Source organism: Coenobita brevimanus, chromosome 65 (genome assembly GCF_032717465.1).
Source record: "Coenobita brevimanus isolate Jiangsu-jjx chromosome 65, ASM3271746v2, whole genome shotgun sequence".
In the NCBI taxonomy this organism is placed as follows: Eukaryota; Metazoa; Arthropoda; class Malacostraca; order Decapoda; family Coenobitidae; genus Coenobita; species Coenobita brevimanus.
In genome coordinates this window covers 43,738,061-43,756,850 of record NC_137018.1, presented here as the reverse complement: position 1 = coordinate 43,756,850, position 18,790 = coordinate 43,738,061, and the positions used below count along the sequence as shown (strand labels likewise).

Below are 18,790 nucleotides of genomic sequence, written 5' to 3'. Positions count from 1 at the left end.
CTCAGTGTATTTCACCTAATCTTCTCAACCACATCCACATCTACCCCACAGCATTCCTTCACTTCTTCATTCGTCAACCTGTCCCTCCATGTCACTCCACATGCTCCTCTCAAGTAACTCATTTCCACTGCTCTCACTCTTGACTTGTTCCCCTCTTGCAAGGTCCACGCCTCGCTTCCATACGTCAGGGTAGGGATCACAATACCATCATGCAGTGACTTCTTAACTTCCATACTCACCTCCCTATTTCTCATCACTGCTTTCAGTGTACCAACAACCTTCCTTCCCTGCTGTACCCTTTCACGTACTTCATCCCCCAAAGTTCCATCCTTACTCATCACACTACCCAAGAACTTGAATGCACTCACATTCTCCATATCCTCACCATCCAACCTCACTGCACACTCTGTGACTTCATTCCTCTTAAACACCATAACTTTACTTTTGTTTACATTAACTTTCAGATTCCTCCTCCTACACACTGTCCCAAATTCATTCACCAAACCTTGCAACTCCCATTCATCTTCACTCAACAATACTGTATCATCAGCAAACAGCAACACCGGAAGCTTCCAAATCTCACCCTCATTCATTAGGGCCAGCCCCACATCCACTGCCCTACCTTGCACCTCCTTTACAACCCCATCCATATATATATTAAACAGCCATGGAGACATCACACACCCCTGTTTCAGTCCCACATTGAGATCAAAGAACTCACTCAGCTCACCATCCACTCGCACCGTAGCCCTAGCTCCCTCATACATACTCTTCACAGCACTCAACAATTTCCCCTCCACTCCATATATTCTTAATACCTTCCACATACCTTGCCTATCTATTCTGTCATAAGCTTTCTCCAAGTCCATGAAGGCAGCATACACTTTCCTTCCCTTCTCTAGATACTTCTCCACGAAACATCTTAGAACAAATATCTGATCTACACATCCTTTTCCCTTCCTGAATCCCCCTTGTTCTTCTCCAACTTGCTCCTCTGTCATATGCCTAACCCTATCAATGAGTATTCTACCATATATTTTACCAGTCACACTAAGAAGGCAAATACCCCTATGGTTAGCACATACTTCTCTCTCCCCTTTTTTTATTATACCTGATTTCCAGTCCTCTGGAACCCTTCCCTCTTCCCAAGCCAATCTACACAACTTCCATATCCACTCCACAACAATCTCACACCCATACCTAAGCATTTCACCACACACTCCATCAATTCCTGGGGCCTTTCCCGGCTTAATCTTCTTCATCGCTTCCACTACTTCCGCCCTACTGATCTCTTCCTCCCTCCTCTCATCTCTTCTTCTCCCAGCCATTCCCCAACCACTTATACTCACACTGCTCTCACTCTCTACATTCAACAAATCCTCAAAGTGCTCCTTCCATCTCCTCAATTTCTCTCTCTTCTCCACCAACAATCTATTATTCCTATCTTTCACTCCCCTATTATTTCCCCTTTCACACTGCCTTACTTTCTTTACCTCCTTCCAAAACAATTTCTTACTCTCCCTCCATTTTACACTCAGATTCCTCCCAAACTCTTCATCCACTTTCTTCGTACTCTCCTTCACCAGTCTCTTAACCTCCCTTCTCCTGCTCACATATACCTCTCTCTTCTCTCTCTCATCTTCTCCCCTACCTCTACTCGCCAACCATTCACCATATGCCTTCTTCTTTTGTTCCACAGCTCGTTTCACCTCATCATTCCACCATGCTGTCCCTTGCACACCCTTGCATCTCCTCCTCATTCCACAAACCGCCTCACGCGCTGTGCCTATCTCTTCCGTGAATATCTTACATACGTCTTCCAGCCCTTCCATCTGCTCTAGCTCATAACTTCCCAATCTTTCTTCCACTATGCTCTTATACTCTGTCATTTTCTCACTATCTTGCAATTTCTCCACTCTTCTCACAGGAGCTGCTTCCTCCTGTCTTCCCCTTCGCCTCCTCAACCACTTTCTGTAGGGTTTAATTTCCTCAGTCAGAGCAGTCCATTATGAACCTAAACAATCAAGGGACTGCCAAAAATATACTTTAAAATGGCATCATCAATATGAAGGAGGTTAACATTTCATAAACAATTAAAACAATCTGCTTCTACTGACCTTATCTGGAAAGACATCACAAAGGACGGCAAGCCCTTCCACAGCCAAGAGATACAGATATGAGTCTTCTTCATTAAGACTGTGCTGGAAGATGGACAGCAGCTGCACCCTGTGTGTCAGAGTCTTCTTATCCCGTCTCTCCAGCAGCTTCCCCAGAGCCAGGAGAGCGTGCCCACGTACCGGCAGGAGAGGACTGAACAAATCTTCCATTGCCTTCTGGTAGTTTTCCTCATTCTTCATGGAGTCATCTCTTGTTGTTGTAGGTTCCTCTCCTACAGAAGCTTGGCTGGTTGTCATGTCATCCACATTTGGTTCAGTTTCTGAAGGTAGTTTAGTTTTAATGGTATTTATATTGCTTGTGACTGATTCTGTTTTCAATGATTCTATTTTTATAAGTGGTTCAGTTTCAGGGATATTATTCATATCAAACCACGGTTCTGTCTTTACTACGTTAGTACTGTTGGTTTTCACTTCTTTATGGGTTTTGGATATGATATCTTTCTGAACCTGTTCTACTGCATCAGGTTTAACATCAGGAATGGACTGACAGTCTGAATTTTCTTCAGTAAATTGATTCTGCATTTTGTGTTCAGAAGCTGAAAATCCTTTGGAAATTTTAGTTTGAGATACAGCAGTGGGACATGTGTTGAGAGCTCCATGGGTGAGTACTAGATTCTTCAGTTGTTCAGCAAACAACAGTACTGCCTCATCACTGGCGCTGCCTCTGACCTCCTCCAGTACTGGCAGCAGCTCCTTCATGCCCATCCAGTCCTCACTTGACATCTTCTTCTTGAGAGTGCGGTCACTGACATAACAGGACACCAGCATCAAAACATTCACGATAAGAGAAACTTGTATCCCCTGTAACTGCTCCTCCTCACATGTCTGGCATCCAGTTCTAATGAGAGCACTGACTATTGGTACAGCAGCCGAGAGATTCAAGAACAAATCACTGGTGACAGCCTCACTTTCTGAAAGATTCTCCAAAAGACTGCAACTTAGTACGATTCGAAGCATCTTGTCAAATTTATCTGCCATTATATCATCACCTGTCAGAAGAAGGTTACATGACTCAGACTTTTTGTTGAACACTGTAAAATCTATGTGTTCTGTCAACTGTTTATAAAACATTATCACAACACTAGAATTTTTCAGCAGTTCAAGTATTGAAATTAGGCACTTTGACAGGTTCTCATTTTCTTCCATCACTTGATTCCTTTGTGAACTTATCTGTTTCTCCACCCTGACTCCTCCAGCATCATCCACTGTGAAGACAATGTCAGGATTCACTGGAGATGATTCAGGAGATACGTTTAGGGAGGACATTATGAAGAGAGCATCAACAGCCTCCTCTCTTGACAGCTGAGATAAGTACCTGAAGTATAATGAAAAAATCAAGGACTGCTATATTACTAAATGGATTTCTTTTATTTGATATGTAATTATCAGAACTCTGTGGCTATACTGTATTCATATTTCATTCTACAAAACATAGTTACAACATGTTAACAAGAAGCCTACAATGAATGATACTTTCTGTATGCAGTCAGAAGTGGAAGTCTGTAATCTCTTCATCATCATCATCGTCTCCAACACCTTGTTCCCTCTTGGAACCCCTGAAGAGGGGATGGCTGATACAGAAAGACCTCCAGGTTACCTTTCTTCCTACACACCATTCTCACTCTCTCAAACATTCCTCTTCCTCTTCCATCACTTTCACCAATATACTGTTCAAATCTTTTCTTCCATATCAAATAAGGTTTGCCTTTATCAACACTCCCCTCAGTCTCACTTTCAGAGACTTTCTTTGGCACCATATATATGTGCATTCTTTGTACATGAGCATACAATCTCAATGTTCAGTATTTCACCTCATCCACTTGGCTATTCCACACCTCACTCCTATAGTTCCCATTCCATTCCATAATGCCCCAAAATTTCACTATTACTTATGCCCTTCATTCTCCCATACTTGCAACTTTTTTTTTTTTTTTTTTTTCTTTTTTTTTTAAATGTCTGACTCTGGGTATAGACTTCCCACCCTGCTCCCAAGGCCCAGTAGTCCTACATACCATACATCTCTACATGTCACCATTTCGGCACTAACACCCACCATCTATATTCAATACATGCTAGGACTGTCTCACACAGGACTGGTGTATTGGTATTAACGTTTTTTTTTTTTTTTTACATGTTGGTGGGTCTTCTGGTAGATCAGCAAAGTCCGATTTTTATGAAATTCAAATCCTTAAACTGTTCCCTGCCCCAGCAGGGATTTGAACCTGGGTCTGGAAGGACTGCAAGCCACCTCTCTACTGAATAAGCCACCGCCTATTACCTTGACAGCTCCCTGTCACTCACTGCTTAAGTTTCACTCTCATATGAGTGTTGGCAACAATGCACTTTCATGCAGGGCTCTCATAACCTCCATACTAACTCTCCTACCCTTTAAAGTACAACAGAGCTCTCCAATTACTCTTCTTCCTGGAGGTGCTTCCTCCTCAATCCCACCCTCCACTTTTTTCATATTAGTGTGCTTAAAACTATCAACCTCACCTCCCATCTGGACCCTGCAACTTACGTGTCTTTTCTCTCTACTATGTACTGCCTGCTAAAAATGTATTGTGTCATGCTCTTTCTTGTCACATACCATTACCTACCTTTTCTTCACATTCACTACCTTTTGTATAAAAAAAAAAAAAAAAAAAAAAAAAAAAAAAAAAAAAAGGGGGGGGGGGGCATCACCAGCAGGGTGTATCATAAAAAAAAAATTATGCATGAATCTTCAAGCACCCACTTGATGAGAAAACTTCAGTGTGTAAATTTCAAGTCAATTGAGCAAAGTTTACAGGTTGGGCATTTAATTTAAAGTTTTCATATCTTTACAATCAAAAAACATTTTTTACAATTCATTCCTAATATACCCTTGTGTACTGCTCTTGACTGTTCATTTAATTTTGCAATACTTTCAGTGTATTTGCAAACAGCATTCACAATTTTCTTTTCTTTACAGATATAGATTGAATTCGATGTACATAACTAGATCTAGTTCAGAAATATGACTGGTTGGTCAGCCACAGGCCAAGTTTTCTGGAGTAAGGCTGCCTGGTTGTGGAGAGGTCTTACAATTCCTGTACCATCATCATGAAGAAGAAACATCCTTCAAGGCTTGTGTCTTTCACAGCAACACAAGTGGCAAAAATCTGAGACACAGCCAAGACTCCAGTTATTGTTTACTGCCATCTAGTAAACATTAGGAAGTTTCATGCTGAGCACATGAAGTTGAAGAAAAGCAAAACAAGGTCTGCAAAAGCACTAGAAGTCAGGAAACTGTTCCAAAAACATTTACATGAGCTTTTGATCTCTCCCACCATGACACACTTTGCTTGATGAAGATTAAAGGGGATTAAGAGGATCGGGATTTTCTCATTGCTAAGCGCCAACCTGGCCAACCAGGAATCAGGATCGTAATTGACCAAAACAGGTGCAAGTGGGAAAGACCAAAGGAAAAACAACAGGAGCAATATAAAAAATGGAAGATGAATCCATAGACGAAAATGCTGCCTTGGCTGCAAAGATGGAGTTTGAACCTTCGTCTAGCTCTAGCAGTCCTGAGTCAGGGAAGATTCATTCATGCCATCACCTCTCCACGAACCAGGACCATCTACCAAATGCCTCCGAAGTATTGTGATTGTCAGTGGCCTAGTGGCTTTGGCTCTCAACAGGACTCAAGTCAGTGATTGGAGAGCAGCTCATATCATTATACCTTTTGCATCCCATCTTGGCCATGATGTAAATAAGCTGGCTAACAGCCCAAGCACTATCAGAAGGGAATGGAATACTCATTGTACAGCTTTGGCTGCAAAAATGAGGCTAAAATTTTGTCCCACTGTTCCTCTCATTCTTCAGTCAGAAGGTTAACTCATGTCTGACTTGACTAGTCTGGATGTCACTGTTCATTTACCGATTTTGGTCTCTGGTGAAGCAGTAATGAAACTTTTAGCAATCCCAAAACTCACTGATGGGAAAGCAGAACAGACAGCAGTGACTACTGGAGCTGTCCTAAAAGAATGGAACATCGAGGATCGTATCAAGACCCTGTGCTTCGATACAACAGCAGTGAATACTGGGAGGAGAGCAGGAGTGTGCCTTAGGACTGAAAAGATCCTGCAAAGAAATCATCTACATCTGGCTTGTAGACATCACATTACTGAAACTGTGTTGGAGGCAGTGTTCAATTGCTTAGCTCTAGAAAAACCGGGAAGCCCAAACATTTCCTTCCTCGTTGAATTTCAGAAGTTCTAGTCAGAGGCTCATCAAAGTGAGCTGCAAACTGTCCTGGAGGATGAAAGAAAGAGATTGGCAGTTGAACTATGGTAAGATGACGTCTTAACAATCACTTAACAACAACTCCTCGTCCAGCAGCCTCAAGGTGATTACAAGTAAATACTTAAGAGTAGTGTATTAGAAAGAATGGACTAATGAATGCCCCCTGTTTCATTCAAGGCTTCAAGAGCAATCCACTGAGCCAGATGGATGGCGAAGGCCATTTATGCTTTAAAGCTGTGGCTATTCAGGCACCAGTTTACTGAACCAAGAGACCATCGCCAGTTTACCAGTCACACACAAAACCAGACAGACGGACGGTTTCTGGAACACTATCAGTGACCTGTAATTGTTTGTTATCCAGCACTATGTTCGAGCTTGGTTCGCTGCTAACAAACAAACTTTCTGCTGCTCCACACATGGGCCTTACTTTATTGCAGAACTTCTGCTTCAACAGAATGCCGTCATCAGAGATGAAGCCATTAAGGCGTTTGGGAAAAACCTGTGGTACTTGTCGGAAATGACAGTTGGCTTGTCAATTTTTGATAAAGGTGTTTCTTTTGATGATAAAAGGAAAATGTTTGCAAAAATGGGCATATTGCAAAGTCAAGACAAACCTGGCCACCATGTTGCTCCTGCAGATGCAGCTGGAAAAACCCTTCCAGAGCTGTCCACCACCAAGACCAAGGAAATATTCAACACACTGGAAACTGTCTCTGAATTCTTTTCAGATGATCCAGAGCAATGGCCGGAATCGGACTTCTAAATGGATGGAAAGGCACACATGGATAGCCTCATGGTAATCAATGATACTGCTGCGCATGGCATTTTGATGATCACAGAATTCACTAGCTCAGGAATGTTGAGAAAGGAGGATCAGATGCAATGCATGCTCCAGGTAGTCGAAGAGCACCGCCAACTATACCTGAAAACAGCTAATATGGGGGACTCGTTAAAGTGGGCCATTACGGTAGAATACGATTCTCTAGAGTTAAGCAGAATAGAAGATATACACTAAAGTGGACATACATTAAATATATGTGCAAATACTGTATACAGAGTGTGGTCAGTGGGGGCATCAATAATCTACTCACTCAATGTAGTGTTGCCTTACGGTCTCTACACTAAAAGACAAGCCAAATGGTTTCCTATTCCCAGGAAACCATTTACTATGCTGGGTGGTAATCATATAACCAGGTCTTTGGCTGAGTTAAATGTCCCCCAGATTCCCCTATCTAAAATCACTAAATAATAATATACGTTTCAGAGAGCCTCAGAGGGCAAAATATCTGCCAGGGGCCCCAAACCAAATGGGCAGATTCGCATGGCCATGTGGAAAGTGAGAGATGTGAATAAGGAGAGCAAGAGGGTGGATGTAGTGAATGTGTTAAAGAATGCGAGATATGCTGTGATGGCATTGTGTGAAACTTAGATGAAAGGGTGTGAAGTGTAGGAGTGGGAGGGTGTAAAATGTATTAGGTCTGGCATGAATGGGCGAGGAAAATGCTAGGAAGGAGCTGTTGGTTGATGAATGAAGTGTGGTAGAGTGGAATGAGAGATTACAAATGTGTTAGCTCGAGATGTATGTATGTCAAGTTCAAGTTTGAGAAGGTGAAAGTGGCAGTGATTGTAATGTATGCATCTTGTGATGACAGGAGTGACACAGAAAAAAACAGGTTTTGGGATGAGGTGGATGAAGTAGTGCGAGAAATGCCCAGGAGTTATAAAGTGTTTGTAATGGGGAGCACAAATGGGAGAGGAGACAATCCTCCTGTGAATGAAATATTGGGTAATAATGGAGTGCCAGGAGAGAATGATAATGGGATGCGACTGAAGGACATGTGTCAGAAAAGGAGGTTGTGTGTTTGTAATTCTTATTTCAAACACAAAGATGCACATAAATACACACGGCATGGAGAGAATGGAGATCATGTTGAAAGGAGCCTGACTGATTACGTGCTCGAGGAGAAATCGATGCTGGGATGTGCTGCTGATACGAGGGCCATGAGAGGACGATGTGGAGGTTTGTCTCAGATCATATGATTGTGGTATGCAAGATCAAGCTGAGAGGTGTGAGGTGGACCAGGAGAGGGTGGAGTAGTCAGGAAGAGAGACTGAAAGTCGAAAAACTGACAAATCAAAGAAATACAGAGCCAAAGAAGGGGAGGAGTTAGAATCAGTGAACTGAAATGAAATGGGTTTGATTACCTTGTGGAATACACATAGGGACTGCTTAGTTAGGAATACAAAAGCGGTGTGTGGTGTGGCAAAAGCAACAACAGAGAAGAAAGGAAACAGTGGAGAAAAACGTGGCTAGAGTGGATACAGGGCAGGATTTCAGTTGAAATAAGAAATGAACAGACTGAGAGCAACATGCATGTAAAGAGACTCGTGAAGAGGAAAAAGGAGATAAATGACGATCTAGGAACAAAAATGAATAGAAATTACTCTGAAAATCGGAAGTTATTCTGGAAAGAGGTGCAGAAATGTAGAAGTGAATGTGGAACGAAATGTGAATGTGTGAAGGAATTAAGTGGCAGATTATTAACCCTCGGCGATGAAGTAAGGACCATATGGAAAGAATATTTTGAAAGTCTGATTAATGGGAATGGAGTGAGAAATGCAACTTTTAACAAGATTGGTTTGGGGGAAGTACAAAGAAGGAATCCAATGCCAGGAAACGTGACACTCGCAGAAGTGAAGAACACTGAGAAGCGGCTGAAAAATCGTAAAGCAGCTGGGGCTGATGAGGTATATGCAGAGATGATTAAATGTAGTGGAGAGATTGAAATGAAGTGCTTGTTGGAGATACGTAGGAAGGCATGGATGAGCGAAACTATGCCAGCAGAGTGGAAAATGCAGTGATTGTCTATCTATCTATCTATAGCCCGACGCCCTAATCCCGCAAAGGGTGGCTGCAGACAAAACGCCTCCAAGTCGCTGTCACCCACCATTTGACTACCCTCCCCCCAACTCATCCTCCCTTCCCTCATATACCTCTCAACTCCATCCCTCCACCTCATCTTCAGTCTACCCCTCCCTCTCCCTCCCTCCACCTCACCTACATACACCCTCTTAGTCAGTCTTTCATTCTCCATTCTCTTCACACGTCCAAACCACCTCAGTGTATTTCTCCTAATCTTCTCAACCATATCCACATCCACCCCACAACGTTCCTTCACTTCTTCATTCGTCAACCTGTCCCTACACGTCATTCCACATGCTCCTCTGAAGAAACTCATTTCCACTGCCCTCACTCTAGACTTGTTCCCCTCTTGCAATGTCCACGCCTCGCTTCCATACGTCAGGGTAGGGATCACAATACAGTAAAACCTCACTATATCGGACTAATTGGGGCCTAAGCCAGTCCGAAAAAAGCGAAAGTCCGATAAAAGTGACATCAGGACTCCCCTCTTGACTTCTTTTGTTATGCACAGAGGTTTGCTTGCCATTCATGCATTTATTCTCTCTCTCTCTCTCTCCGCACTGGGCACTTTTATTTTACTTCACATATTTTTGACTTCATCGTCACCTTCATCTTCACCTTCCCATTCATTTTTACCTTCTCTTTCAGTTCACTCTGACATTCACATTCACTTTCATATTCTCTTCCATGCTCATTTCACATTCACCTTCACCTTCACACTCACTTTCACTATCACTCATTTTGAATTTCCCTTTCACCTTCATTTGCAACCTTACTTTCACATTTTCACATTTACCTTTACAATTATTCACTCACCTTCACTTTTGCCCTCCCTTCTTTTACTCTCACATTCACCTCCACCTACTGTACACTCACACATTCACCTTCACTTTCACTTTTGCCTTCACTTTCACTTTCAACTTTTCTTTCACCTTCACTTTCACCTTCATTTTCACCTCCACTTTCACCCTCACTTTCACTTTCGACTTCATTTTTACCTTCACCTTCACTTTCACCCTCATTTTCATCTTCACTTTCACCTTCACATTCACCCTCACTTTCACCTTAACTTTCACCCTCACTTTCACCTTCACATTCACCCTCACTTTCACCTTCATTTTCATCTTCACTTTCACCTTCACATTCACCCTCACTTTCACATTTCATCTTCACTTTCACTTTCGACTTCATTTTCACACCTTCACTTTCACATTCACATTTACTTTCACCTTCAACTTCACTTTCACCCTCACTTTTACTTTCACCTTCACTTTCACTTTCACTTTTGACTTCGCTTTCACCTTCTACCTTCACTTCTACATTTGCCTTCACTTTCACATTCACCTTCACTTTTTCTTTCACCTTCACTTTCACTTTCACACTACCTTCACTTTCACCTTCACAAACCTTCACTTTTTCATTCACTTTCACCTCTCCCGGAGACAGAGAGAAGGGGAGGAAATATAGGAGGGAGAGATAGAGAGAGAGAGAGAGAGAGAGGAGGGACCAAGGTTATGCCTATCTCCCTCATTTGTTATTTTAATTTTCAATTTTACCTTTCTCTCTCTCTCTCTCACCGGAGAGGGACGGGGAGGAAGGGAAGGTATGGAGGAGGAGAGTGACGGGGATGAAGGGAAGGTATGGAGGTGGAGAGAGAGTGGAGGAACCGATGTTATGGTATCTCCTCCGTTTGTTTGTTTCTTCGTTTATTCCAAGAGAGGACTGCTTTTGGCTTTATTGGAGTTTTCCTGACCCATAAGAATTTAGTCCACTTGGCTCCTCGAGTCCGATAAAAGCGAATTCCACTATATTGAAGTCCGTCATATCGAAGTTTTACTGTACTATCATGCAGTGACTTCTTAACTTCCATACTCACCTCCCTATTTCTCATCACTGCTTTCAGTGTACCAACAACCTTCCTTCCCTGCTGTACCCATTCACGAACTTCATCCTCCAAAGTTCCAGCCTTACTCATCACACTACCCAAGTACTTGAATGCACTCACATTCTCCATATCCTCACCATCCAACCTCACTGCACACTCTGTGACTTCATTCCTCTTAAACACCATAACTTTACTTTTGTTTACATTAACTTTCAGATTCCTCCTCCTACACACTGTCCCAAATTCATTCACCAAACCTTGCAACTCCCATTCATCTTCACTCAACAATACTGTATCATCAGCAAACAGCAACATCGGAAGCTTCCAAATCTCACCCTCATTCATTAGAGTCACCCCCACATCCACTGCCCTACCTTGCACCTCCTTTACAACCCCATCCATGTATATAATAAACAGCCATGGAGACATCACACAACCCTGTTTCAGTCCCACATGGAGATCAAAGAACTCACTCAGCTACCATCCACTTGCACCGTAGCCCCAGCTCCCTCATACATACTCTTCACAGCACTCAACTATTTCCCCTCCACTCCATATATTCTTAATACCTTCTATATACCTTGCCTATCTCTTCTGTCATACCAAGTCCATGAAGGCAGCATACACTTTCCTTCCCTTCTCTAGATACTTCTCCACTAAACATCTTAGAACAAATATCTGATCTACACACCCTTTTCCCTTCCTAAATCCCCTTTGTTCTTCAACTAGCTCCTCTGTCATATGCCTAACCCTATCAATGAGTATTCTACCATATATTTTACCAGTCACACTAAGAAGGCAAATACCCCTATGGTTACCACATACTTCTCTCTCCCCTTTTCCTTTGTATAAAGGAACAATCATACCTGATTTCCAGTCCTCTGGAACTCTTCCCTCTTCCCAAGCCATTCAACACAACTTCCATATCCACTCCACAACAATCTCACCCCCATACCTAAGCATTTCACCACACACTCCATCAATTCCTGGGGCCTTTCCCAACTTAATCTTCTTCATCGCTTCCACTACTTCCGCCCTACTGATCTCTTCCTCCCTCCTCTCATCTCTTCTTCTCCAAGCCATTCCCCAACCACTTATACTCACACTGCTCTCACTCTCTACATTCAACAAATCCTCAAAGTGCTCCTTCCATCTCCTCAATTTCTCTCTCTTCTCCACCAACAATCTATTATTCCTATCTTTCACTCCCCTACTATTTTCCCTTTCATACTGCCTTACTTTCTTTACCTCCTTTCAAAACAATTTCTTACTCTCCCTCCAATTCACACTCAGATTCCTCCCAAACTCTTCATCACTTTCTTCTTACTCTCCTTCACCAGTCTCTTAACCTCCCTTCTCCTGCTCACATATACCTCTCTCTTCTCTCTCTCATCTTCTCCCCTACCTCTGCTCGCTAACCATTCGCTATATGCCTTCTTCTTTTGTTCCACAGCTCGTTTCACCTCATCATTCCACCATGCTGTCCCTTGCACACCCTTGCATCTCCTCCTCACTCCACAAACCGCCTCACACGCTGCGCCTATCTCTTCCGTGAATATCTTACATACGTCTTCCACCCCTTCCATCTGCTCTAACTCATACCTTCCCAATCTTTCTTCCACTATGCTCTTATACTCTGTCATTTTCTCACTACCTTGCAATTTCTCCACTCTTCTCACAGGAGCTGCTTCCTCCTGTCTTCCCCTTCGTCTCCTCAACCACTTTCTTTGCAGCTCTACCTTGGCCATCACTAAGTGATGGTCCGAGACTCCATTCACCCACCCTCTCCACACTCTTGCATCCAGCACTTGTCTTCTCATTCGTTTATCCACACACACGTAGTCTATCATTCCCTTTCGTTCAACAAGTTCACCATCCATCCTCCTGATTACTCTCCATGTATACCGGTGGATCATCTTATGACGAAAGTAGGTGTTGGCTATTGCCAACCCCTTACAAGCACAGATGTCCACCAAAGCACTACCATTCCCATCTACTTCAGCTGGCACACCCCACTGACCAACCACTCCATCCACTCGTACATTCCCAACTTTGCCATTCATGTCTCCAATCAACAGCACTCTCTTGCTCCTCTCAAACTTGTCCATACATGCTTCTATTCTCACCCAAAAGTCATCTTTCACTCTTGCCACTCGATCCTCTGTCGGGGCATACACACATACAATCGCCCACGTTTGTATACCTACTTTCATCCTCACCCATACAATCCTTGCACCCACTGCTCCATACTCTCTTATATTCTCCTTCCACTTCTTGCTTATCATCAGACATACTCCCTCCCTTGCCCTCTCATTCTCATTGACTCCCACACATATACCTAAACCATATTCCCATTCTCTCACCCTTTCACCTTCCCATTTAGTTTCAGTCAATCCACATGTATTCACTTTTTTTATTTTTGGAGTTTTTGTCAGCCTTCTTCAAAAATTCGGCTTATTGGGATTTTTGGATTATCCATGTTTGGATTAATGGACTTTTACTGTGTGTGTGTGTGTGTGTGTGTGTGTGTGTGTGTGTGTGTGTGTGTGTGTGTGTATATATATGAATTCTGGCAACTCTACTTTTACGGGTCAGGGATTTACCTCTTCCTCTACGGCCTGCCTTCACTGTTGATACTGGTGGCGACTCCGACTCTGGAGAAAATTCAGCAGAAGAAGAGGAAGAAATGAGCGAAGTGGGGCTTGGGGAACGGGGAGGTGATTCACCTCGGGACTCATGGCAGGCTGGATCACGCGGAGCCATTGTTCCGGGGCAAACCCGCCGTCTTTTCACTCCCTTCCCAAATTCCTTTTCTTGCTGCACTAAGGGCTCCTTTCCTTTGGAGCTTGGGATAACTTGGGACACTGAGGCACTCGTACTAGGAGTTTCTGGCACGATTTCCTCACCCGGCTCATCACACGAATCGCCCGAAGGATCATCACTATCCATCATTATCATTGATAATTCGGCTAGTTCACGTTCCACTGCAGAGTCACTTAGTCCTTTCCTGCTTCCCACACGAGTTTTTCTGGGGGTAGAGGTCACGGGGCCCTTTGCAATGGGCGCAGAAGCAGTGGAAATGGCGGGGTGCGAGTGCGACATGCTTTGACCACAGAGGAGGACAAGGAACTGAACGGCGCGGCTTATCTGAGAAGGCAAGGGTTGACAGTGACAATGGGGCTGACAGCTGCTAATTTACATGCTAAGAAATTATTGGTAGGAAATCTCGGCAATACATAAAGAAATAGGTAGTTCCAGGTGAATGTAAATGTCACTTAGGCTTCTCCCTTCCTTTCTTATATATATTTTTATTACGGAAATAGATTACAAGGCATAATTCAAAGGGGAAATTACCGTGGGAATTTAGCGAACGAGTGCATGTGAGGTGTTGTCAGGTGATTATTACCCAATTCCAGGTGTATACCACTATCACTTACCTTATTTCTTTTTGGTATATATTATTTTGTATAAGTATAGGGGATAGGGCTTATTTCAATGGATGAAATCAGTGGAAAAATCCAGGGGAGAGTTGCTTTAGCGCAGAGCGGCAGGGCAAACGATAGGAAAGGATAAAGGAGGTGAGGTAGGGAGGGGTGAGAGGGTACCGGAGGGAAGGTAGGGAGGGGAGTCAAGAACGGGGGGAAATGGCTAAATTGTCACCAATGGATGGGAGTACAGATGAGATTAGGAATGCTGACTATTGGTGGGCAGTAGCAGTACATGCTAAAAAATGATTAGTAGGAAGTCTCGAAAATACAGAAAAAAGTAGGTAGTTCCAGGTGAATGTAAATGTCACTTAGGCTTCTCCCTTCCTTTCTTATATATATTTTTATTATGAGAATAGATTATACAGCATATTTCAAAGGGGAAATTTCCGTGGGAAATTAGTGAACGAGTGCATGTGAGGTGTTGTCAGGTGATAATTAGCCAAATCAAGGTGTATAGCACTATCACTTACCTTATTTCTTTTTGGTATATATTATTTTGTATAAGAATAAGGCTTAGGGCTTATTTCAATGGATGAAATCAGTGGATAATTCTGGGGGAAATTTGCTTTAGCGCAGCACGACCGGGGAGGCGAGAGGACAGAGTAATGGAGGGGAGGTAGGGAGGGGAGTCAGGAACGGGGAAAAATGGCTAAATTGTCGACAATGGATGGGAGTACAGATGAGATTTGGAGTGCTGACTAGTGTTGGACATTGGCAGTACCAATAGATGATACAGGCCACCACTTGTAAGCTTGGGAGAATTCAAAATAACACAGAATCACAAAAGTGACACCCTGCAGTATGATCCATTGCGCCCGAGCGTCACGAAAGTGATGCCCCGCGGTTAAGGGGTTAAGGAGCCTTCAAAGGTTTCTGTTGGTCAATGTATAAAGGGAATACATTCAGAAACTGGAGAGTTGGTGACTGGAAGGATTGTGAGTTGGGCGGGAAAAGCCACTGGAAAGTACAAACACTGCTACAATTTGAAGAGGGACTCTGATGGCAATATTGACTGGGTGGATCTGCAAAATGATTTCAGCACATGGGAAGTAGTTGATGATGAAGCAGAGATGCTTGTTCTTTTCAACTCTGAGGACGTATTATGTGCCAAGGAAAAAGAAATTACAAACTGGCAGAATAATGAAGTGTATGAGGTAGTAGATGATGCTGGGCAAGATGCCATAACGGTTCGATGGGCTGTGACGGAAAAAATGAAAAACGAGAAGCCGATTGTTAAAGCCCGTTTAGTCGCCAGAGGATTTGAGGAAGACACCGTGGATCTCCAGAAAGACTCTCCTACATGCTCAAAAGAGGCTGTGCATTTGGCACTTTCTTTTGCCTCCACCAACCAATGGGACTGCCACGCTATGGACGTGAAAGCTGCATATCTGCAAAGTAATGACATTGAGTGAGTTGTTCATTTACGTCCTCCATCTGAATATGCAAACCGTAAGCTGTGGAGACTAAGGAAAATGGTTTACAGCCTTTGTGATGCTGCTAGGCATTGGTACCTGCGTGTTAAAGATCAGTTGCTGAGTCTGAGAGCTAAAGTGTGGATTCAGCACTGTTCTCTTTGAGTAATACTGGCAAGATCGAAGGCATTATATGCATTTATGTCCATGATTTCCTTTGGGCTGGTACACATGAGTTCAAGCGGCAAGTGATAAACAGGTTGAGCCAAAAATTCCTCATCGGCAGTTTGGAATCAAAAGCTTTCAAATATGTTGGTATAAATGTCGTCTCCAACAGCGATGGCAGCATAATGCTTGACCAGTTCCAGTACGCTTCGTCTTTGAAACCAGCCACGCTGAGCAGACATCGTGCAGCAGTAACATCAGGAGAACTGTCTGAATCTGAGAAAACTGAGTACCGAGTGTTAATTGGGCAGCTCAATTGGACTGCCACACACAGTCAACCAGATATTGCCTTTGATGTGTGTGAGTTGAGTATGACTAGCAACCAAGCTACTGAAGCAGATTTGCTTAGGCTCAACAAGATGATCGCAAGGGTGAAGACTGACAACATGAAGCTATACATTCCAAGAATGGAGCCACTCGATGAATGTTATATAGAGTGCTTTTCAGATGCCTCTTTTGCCAACCTTGTAGGCAATGGGTCTCAGGGAGGCTTTGTGATCTTCCTAGGAGATGCTAGTGGGGCGAGATGTCCCTTATTCTGGCAGACTAGAAAGATCAGGCAGGTCTTCAAATTTACTTCATCTGCTGAAACGTTGGCGCTGCTTGAATGTGCTGAAACTGCTGCATATCTCGTGAACATATTGCGTGAGGTTTCTGGATGTGGAGATTTCAAGATCAAGTGTTTCGTCGATAACAAGAGTTTGGTGGACGCCCTTTACTCCTGTAGGAGTGTAGAAGACAGAAGATTGCTCATTGATATTGCTATATTACAATACAGGAAGGGGAGATTGATGAAGTGTCTTGGGTGGATACATCTCAACAACTGGCTGACTATTTCACCAAGAAAGGTGCCTCGACCGAGAGGCTGCGTGCAACAGTCAGCCGGGACTAGAAGGATTATAATACTTCAAGGGACACCACATATCTGTATGTGGTTACAGACTGGGTCTTCATGGTGCTTAAACAAAAGTCTATGTAATGGATACACAGTGTGTATAGGATGCCAATAATCCATTTAGTTTCGTCCTTGGGATCTTTCATCAAATTAAGAAGAGAGGACAAGAGTGTTAGTGCATAATGCTGTTGGTGCGTGTGTGCGCACGCACTTGTTGTGTTCCGAGTGGTGACGTCATCGGAAGGGTCTTGCGGTATGCAGGCGGAGCCCGCTCACTGGAAAGTGTGAGGCCAGTGAGTTCGGTTGTTTCGCATCCTAATCTATCTATGCCTTCATCTACAGCTTCCTTTCTGGTCATTCTATAGCTGCTGTTGTAGACAGCCATTGTTCTTCTCCAAGATCTATCAACAGTGGTGTTTCTCAGGGCTCTGTCCTATCACCAACTCTCTTCCTTTTATTCATCAATGACCTTCTAAGCTGTACATCTAACCCTATCCACTCTTAAGCTGATGACTCCACCCTTCACCTTTCCATTTGGTTCCCGCAACGTCCATCTCAGCAGTTACTTCAACAAACAAGGGATGAAGCTATGGCATACCTAATGTCTGACTTGGCTCGTATCTCTGACTGGGGTAAAAATAATCTGGTTGTTTTTAACGCATCAAAGACTCAGTTTTTACACCTATCAACCCGACAAAATCTTCGACAGGTATACCCACTAATGTTTAATAATATTTAGCTTAATCCTGCATCATCCTTGAACATGCTTGGGGTTTCATTGACTCAGTACTTATCTTCGAAAGATCATATTACATCTCTTGTAAAATCTGCTTCCAAGAGATTAGGTGTGAAAAGCCGACTCCATTCCTTCTTTACCCCTGCACATTTGTTGACTCTATACAGGGGTTTTATCCGCCCCTGTGTGGAGTACAACTCTCATGTGTGGGGAGGCTCCCCACATACAGCTCTTCTCAATAGGGTGGAGTCAAAGGCTTTACATCTCATTAACTCTCCTCCTCTTACTGACTCCCTTCAACCTCTGTCTCTTTGTCAGACTGTTGCATCTTTATCTCTTTTCTATCGCTACTTCAATGGTCACTGCTCCTCTGAACTATCTGCATGCATTCCTCCACCTCTACGACGGGCACATAGCACACGTCTAGCAGCAAACTCTCATCCCTTTTCCATCCAACACTCTAATGCAAGAGTTAACCGTTACTCCTAGTCCTTCATTTATGCAACAGGTCAACTCTGGAACTGTCTCCCTCTGTCTGTATTTCTTGCTTCCTATGATCTCCAGTCTTTCAAATGTAGTGTGTCCAGGCATCTCGAAATGATCGGACCTTGAATTTGGCTCTCTCTTGTATTTTGTTTTTCTCTTGGAAGGAACAACAATTGAGGGCTCGCAGCCTTTGGTTCCTTCTTCCTCGCAAAAAAAAAAAAAAAAAAAAAAAAAAAAAAAAAACTGAGCAAACTTTGATCAGTATCACATTCTGTCAAGCTCGTTCTGGCTCTC

At 43.2% G+C, this 18,790-nt stretch overlaps 1 protein-coding gene across 1 annotated transcript in view; it reads right to left on the bottom strand.

The window, feature by feature from the left end:
• The window catches only part of Tango6 (transport and golgi organization 6), a 140,987-nt gene that overhangs the window by 51,505 nt on the left and 70,692 nt on the right, over window positions 1-18,790 (bottom strand). The window contains exons 9-10 of the mRNA XM_080276606.1: window positions 2,576-3,492; window positions 2,118-2,479 (exon numbers count right to left, since the gene is read on the bottom strand). Of these exons, the coding sequence (XP_080132732.1) occupies window positions 2,118-2,479; window positions 2,576-3,492 (1,279 nt within the window). The remainder of the gene's footprint in view (window positions 1-2,117; window positions 2,480-2,575; window positions 3,493-18,790) is intronic.